Below are 7,171 nucleotides of genomic sequence, written 5' to 3' on the forward strand. Positions count from 1 at the left end.
TGCCGTAATCTTTTACGCAGATGACCGCGAAAAATCTTTTCTTTTTTTAAATCAAAATTATCTTATTTAAGAATGAAGATTGTTAACTTCTGCCCGCTCTTTAAAGTTAATTCAAAGATTTAGAGCAAGAAACTGTACAAAAAAGTTGACTTATTTCCGACTTCCAGGATGAGATGAGATCACTTGCTTTTGACTTTGTCCTCTTTTTGTTAATCGAGCGTTAGTAAGTGCTCATAAGGCGCGACGTTGCGTGTACACTCGCACACGTTTCTTGTGTACTGACGTTTGTTACGGTGTAAGTTAAGTTAGAGGTATCCGCGGGCGTAGCCTCTGGCCTACCTCCTAATCTAACTCCAGACAGTCCACACTCTGCCGCCAGTGCTAACATAAATCCACCTTAATGGTATCACGCGTAATGCCGAGGTGACGCTATCTCGGTCGGTTGGTGCACGTGAGAACCCACTGACACCTCGGCATCCGGTGGTTTCGCGCACGGGCAATCGTATGCGGAGAGATGGTATCGCCGAGATTTTCTCCTTGGACACTTCTTTTCTGTCCGTCCCTCGCGTCATTTAGGCGAATACATGCGCCGACAAGCGTTTCATGCCGCTTGACAACGGTTATGTCTGTCAGTGACCGCGAATACTTTTTATACCTGTACAATCTCGTTATCCGCTCGCGACATGAAAAGATTACTTGAAATACGTCAACATGAGCTACTTTTTTATATGACGTAATTAAAGAATTTCATCATTTATATAATTTTCTAATTTTCATAATATGTTATTGATTAATAAGAAAATATTTTATTTCGGAGTTAGTCTATTTGTTCAATATCATTATTCCGTTCAGATTTATTTAAATTTGCGTAAACTTCTTCACGTAAACTGAGGTACAGATCAAAGCAGCGACTTCAGATTTGATGATATGCTTTCTGAGATGTAAAATATAAAAATTGCGGATGGACCACCAAAGAGTATTTTGTTGAACAGCAGAACAGCAAACGGTTCTCCAGCTATAGAGAGAGTCTTAGGTTAGAAAGAGTCACCGTTAGAATCGCATTAATATTGCTTGATAGATCCCCGGTAGTGGTGTCGCGTCGACCTCCGGGGGAGTCCTGTCGGAGAATAGGGAGCAGTTAGATCGTGGCATTGTGACTGATCTGCGGGACGTCCAAACGGTACCGGGAATCGGCAGATATCTTTTTCTCCCGCGGTCTCTCACCGGAGTCCGGTAAATACCACTAATCACTTCTCGATCCTTTCTAACCCGCCTTAACCCCGTCGCCGCAAGAGTTATAGCAGTCGGTTTTATTTTCAAAAATAGTCAGTAGAGAGAGACGAAACGAATGGATCAAATAACGAACAAGAATGCTTGCAGTGATACAATAGCGTATAATTGATCGGTGTAAATGAAACATACAAAATTTGCAAAAAAGTCGAAGACTATAAAACGAGACTCATTATCGACGTACATTTCGGACCGCCACTGTAATTTATCGCCAATATAAGACAGAATGTAGATTCTTAAGAGTTATCCCCGCGTCACTGGTCGGTAACCACCGCATCGGATTGATCCACAAATTAATTCTTCGCAGTCACAGATATATAAAGAAATATAGAATTTACTTTTCCGATTCCGAACTAAATCTTGCAAGCTGAATTGCGAACGATAAATATCTTTCTCGAATTTCTATTAAATTTCTCGAAATAATTTCAAGATAAAATTTTAATCAGAACTCTGTGCGTAGATTATTACGCGACTGCAAAGAATTAAAGCCGTAATACTCATTCGTGGGTAGAGGTTCACGATTGATCACGATCTTGATCGTCGATCATTTCCTTGTCGCTGCTAGTCGATCGGCTGCGCGTCTGACTTCGCTCTCGACTGCGACTCTGGTGTCTGGATGGGGTCTGGTTGTTGATGCCCTTGTACAAGTAAGTCATGTCCTTCTCCACCGGAAGGTTCTCCATCGGAGCCTTTTTCAGGGTATCCTCCGTGCGGTTCTTGCACCTGCATCTGGCTGCGAGAGACCTGCTTGGAGGAGGAGACCTTTTAGGTGGAGACCTGCCTCTTCTTCGGCTCCTTCTCCTTCCCCTCCTCCTTCCTCTCCTCCCTGCTCTGCCCCTTGCCCTACGCCCTCTGCGAACTCTGCGACCTCGCCTTCGCGATACTCCACGGCTACGTCGTCGCCTTCTTCGCCTTCTTCTTCGCCTTCTACCTTGCTCCAAGGGAGCCACGATGTGCGCTTTGTACAGCATGTCGGGATCTATACTCAGGCTGTAATAACCACGGTCCTTCTTTAGGATACCATAGTCCAAGCCACGTTTCAAGGCAGTATATATCTGTAAAAAGGCATTATATATAATAGAATTAGAAAAATTACCGATAAACATATGTTATGGAATATTTAGCAGAGTAAAATACATTACACGCCGTATTTATATCGATTTTTCAATGATTTAGGCATTACTTGACGCAAACCACTCCATCATAATAATTTTATAACAAATGCAGTGTGAATAGAAAATTAATATTACAATAGCAAGAACAGGAAGAAATACAAAAAACGAAACTGTATCACTGTAGATTATGGTAGATGAATTAAAATGAGTACCTGTTTTTGTACGTTAGCATCCGACCCGCCAGCGTACTGCGACTTAATGTAACTCATGATTTCCTTCGACGTGGAGCCCCGGATCTCCCGCAGATTGCGAATCGCGGAGGTCACGAGAGCCGACATCTTTGGCTTCGTCATACTTCAAACTTCCTTGTCTCCTCTCTTCCTTAAAGATGTTCCGAGATAGCAATATCGCTGTGCGTCGTCTCATAAGCGGTCCTCGATTGCCAGGACTTTGGTGATGAAGTAAGAAATAAACTCGCTGCGAAGCGTGGAGATCGATAAAGTCAAACGGTCATGGAGAAGTTGCCGCCGAGCCGCTTATCATCTGGCGCGATGATCCGTGATAATTTGAACAATTCCGACTGCGGTGCGATGGTTGCCTCGCGATTTCCCGAAATGTGTGACGACGTTAAAATAACTTGGACTCGATGAATGTGCACACTTGAAAACGGTACATATGAGCCGGCGTGCTCAAATAATCACCAAGAAGATTTAACAACCGATAGAAATCGGTCGCATCGATATGCCGAATATAATTTTGAGGAGAAAGGACGGAACGTGTTGCTCGTCGATGGCGTGTTCGGAGATAACTGAGCTGTTGTTATTAATATGCTATTTTGTCAAATCACGTTACTATGAAGAAGCTACGCGCTCTCGATCCGGATCGCTCGAAATATGAAAATCTCCAAGTAATATCGGGTGACAATACCGAAATCATGTCATTGCATTTTAATTATATCTATCGATTCGTTACACGTAAAAGAAAATATTTGCGATTTTTTGGGTCGAATAAAATTGTCTTTTTATAGTAATGTGCAATTTCATCAAATTTTATGTTCTTTTGTTGACTTTACTTCAGTCTTCGATTAAATCTCTAACTGTTTCAGTAGTTTCTTTACTTTATTCATTTTAATAATGAAGATAAATCAAGATATATCAAGAAATAAAAAGATAATTACTCAAATTAATAAGTTAGTATCGCCAGGATGAATCAATGAAAGTATTCCTTTTTTCCTTTCGACCGAACTGGCAAAATTATTATATCACACAACGTTTCGACCAAGCTTCTGGTCCTTTTCAAGTGTACATGTCAATTTAACAAGTCATTTACTGTAAAAAGAGAATTATTGCTATAAATGGATTTTAACCTCAATAAAGTCACTCTATATCTCCCTCTCAAACAAAATATGATTATTCGAAAAGCTATCTTTACATTTAATCGATACGGGAGGAAAATTTACTGCACCAATTTCCATGCAATTCAGTCATATCAATATCGCAGAATTGATAATAATATTTGCACATCAGAAAAGGGTTTCGTGCAGATTGAAACCCATTTACACGATTCGACGATAATACAAGAACATAACGACGACAATAACAGGAGATAAAAAGGCACGCGTAATAAGTTACGCGACTGTCGACGTTGGTCATTGAATAGCCTCATTTCTTGCTCTTCATCGCTCATTTTATATTCCTGAGCGCGCGGTATCCTTTTTTATGTTTCCCCGCATAATGTGCTCCGTCGCCGCATGTGCAATGTGATATAGGTAATACATAAGGAGCACCGCCGGCCGAGTAAATATCGCGCCACGTAACCTAACGTGCCGCTCCCATTGAAATCGTCTTAATTAATACGCTCATTTTAATGCTCATAATAACCGGCATGCATAATCAAGACCGCAGAAGAAACACGCGACTCGCAACACCGATCGAAGATGTGTCGATCGATCGTCCGCACGCGACTTCGATTAATTTCCAGTTATAATCTCTACTGAATCTCCCTGCAGTAAATTTATCATCGCAACGAACGTAAATATCGGGTAATATTAATGACAACAAAACGTTCGTGTCGCTGGAGATGAGACGACGCGAACGGTGGTCTCGCGCGGCTTCTATTGCAAATGCAAGTACGCAAATCGGAGCGCAATGTGAATTTCACAGTCGCAACAGTGCGCAGCGATACTCTGCATGAACCTAACGGCGGGTCGGGGTTGCCTTTCGCTTCTCGGCGAAATCTCTCGTCCAAATCCGGGCTTTGCGCATAAAATCGCGCGTAACGCCGTTTGCGTTAACGCAAACGCCGCGCCCACGGGAGGGTTTCCTCTCTTTCTTCCTCGCTGGCAACTCGTGCGCGCGGTCGTCTCATTATCCGTCCTTAACGGTGCCGCGTCGCCGTTCCGCGCGCGGAAAGAGAAAAAGGTCCGCAATTCCGAGTCGCCGTCGCCGCTGCCGCGCGCGTGGAACGCGTGTATCCCCGAGACGCGAAACGACTTGCCACCTCGTCCAGTAATTGGACAGTCGCGAGGATGCCGCGGTTTACAAGAATAACGTGGCAATTTAGCCGGCCGCTTAAGTCGCTGCGCGAGCGCGCGCTTCGAGCCGACGATCCGTCCGTTAATCAGCACCAGGTGTCGTGAAGTGCCGCCTCACCTCGAATGCAAGCACCTGTTTGTAAATGCCCACGTCTATACTCCAATAATTATTTATCAACGTCGCATTGAGAGCGCGGGGACGCCGGGAGTCGGCGGGATGGCCCGCTCCGGCATTCGCCCGGGCGTTTTATTATTCACGATCGCGGAGCGACGCGCCTTCGGCTTTCCCTTCCTCGCTCCGTCCCTCTTCGTGTTCCCCTTGTGAAGATATTTCTTCTCCGTGAGAAGGAACGCGTTAAAACACGTTCTTCGCGCGCGAGCCGCTGCGTTTCCGTAATTATAATAAATTCGATCGAGAGATATCGACGCGAGATATCTCTCGGTCGCGATATATCAACGGCGACGGTAAAGTGACGGCTTTACTCCCGGCTGTTGACGGACAGAATCCGCATCGATGGCTGCCGAGAATACCGAGCTTTACCGTAATTACATTCGGTCTCAGTTCCTGCTTCGGAGTAACACAGCTCAATATATATACAATATATATATATATATATATATATTCCGCGCCGCATTCCACTCGACAAAACCACCGTGGCGCATTATCGCAGCCAATGTCGCGAGATATTGTTTTATCGACTCTGCGCGTCGAGAAGACGCCGGCAAAAAGCCGTTCCTCGAGAAACTAGGAACGTAACGCCGTAACGTTGCTCGGCGAAGCAATAGCTGGACGCGGAGCAGCTAGTCTCCGTCTCGAAAGCCCGGGTTTCCGTTCCAGGATTTTGTAGCCGCTCCGTCACGACCGGGATGCCTTCCCGCAACCCCGTGGCAGACCCTAACAAATGTCGCGCGTCAGGATAATTGCAACTGCGCGGAATTCGCCCACAAATGGTCCCACGACGCAGTCGTGCGTTGTTCCCGACGCCGCGGGAGGACAACGAGCCCGATGCAACCCGGGCACATTTTCTCGCGCCGCACGCTCCTGACACAGACAGAACCGCAGAGGAGATTCCTGCGCTCGTGTGTGGAGGTGCCATCAACCCCCTCGCCGCGGGATGTCCGGCCGGACAGAATGCGGTAAACCGAGCGTGACGATTGCCCGCCGAGGCATTTTTACACCTACGCCCTGCGCTCTTTCCAGGAATCCATCGATCCCGATCCTCCACACCTCGCGCCGTCTAATCACCGTGACTTCAGCGGCGCGCCTCCCCGCCCTCTAAAACAATGAAGCTGGACTTCCCGGAGCGCGTACGCACGTCCGCGATTTTACTCGACGTCGTCCGTTTCTTGTCGCTCGGGCTTGTTGCCCGGCGAGTCGTTAGGACATCGCCAGTGGAACGCGGGATCGCCCGCAAGAACTTCAATCCCGACGCTCGTCGGCGGATCGAGCGGCTTTTACGACTACGAAGTGCGTCCGGGGATCATATTTAAGGGATTCCTCGCCGAACAATAGGACGCACGTGATTTCCGCCAGTCGCTTTCCATCTATTGCAAATTGATTTAATGTTTCAATAATTTTCCTTCTCCATACGGCATAGGAGTAACTCCGCAAATAGCTCAGTGCATTTTAGTTGGAAGGAAGAATCGAGCCTGTTTCAGGCAACTATCTCGTTTAAGTCGAGATTAGAAGGGACTTATAATACTGCGTGTGCAAACTGTGCAATTTTTCAAAAGCAACTGTGGGTTGATCAATAAACGCTGCTGGTAAAAATGGAAAGACCTGGGACTGCGACAGCGAGCGGAAAGTGTCACGGTTCGAGGACGCGATTCAATTGCGCTCCGAAGTATCCCCGGAGGACTCTTATTAAACGGCGGTATATTGATATTTGCACGCGGAAAGACAGCCCTCGCGACACCGCGTCGGTTAATCGACCAATCGACGTATCGGCAGTGCATTGTGCGTGCATACCGCGATGACTGCGATTGGTCGATCCGGCACCTTTCTGCCTTCCGCAAGCGACAACGGTCAGTCGCGCGTAAGTCGAACGTGTTTTATTCGCTTTGCATACTTGACCGGCGGCGCCCGACGCGGTTCATTATCCATCGTAAACGCGTTTTTGCCGCGGATCGCCATTTTGGATTAATTATCGGCCGACTCTGGGCGCGCGCGCGTGTCACATTAGCGTTTTCCCCCATGGCGCAATGTACGCATTATTCGATCTCGCCGCTCGCT

The 7,171-nt window shown here is 46.5% G+C and overlaps 1 protein-coding gene across 1 annotated transcript; it reads right to left on the reverse strand.

Moving 5' to 3' along the window:
• Positions 1-748: 748 nt before the first annotated feature.
• Positions 749-3,009, reverse strand: LOC105279986 (serine/arginine-rich splicing factor 4). Its single transcript, XM_011340130.3, has 2 exons — positions 2,618-3,009; positions 749-2,345 (listed from the first exon to the last, which is right to left on the reverse strand). Exons 1-2 carry the CDS (start codon positions 2,756-2,758, stop codon positions 1,806-1,808), a joined length of 681 nt encoding a protein of 226 aa, XP_011338432.1. The 5' UTR covers positions 2,759-3,009; the 3' UTR covers positions 749-1,805.
• Between the last annotated feature and the right edge of the window lie 4,162 nt (positions 3,010-7,171).

Source organism: Ooceraea biroi, chromosome 1 (genome assembly GCF_003672135.1).
Source record: "Ooceraea biroi isolate clonal line C1 chromosome 1, Obir_v5.4, whole genome shotgun sequence".
NCBI lineage: Eukaryota > Metazoa > Arthropoda > Insecta > Hymenoptera > Formicidae > Ooceraea > Ooceraea biroi.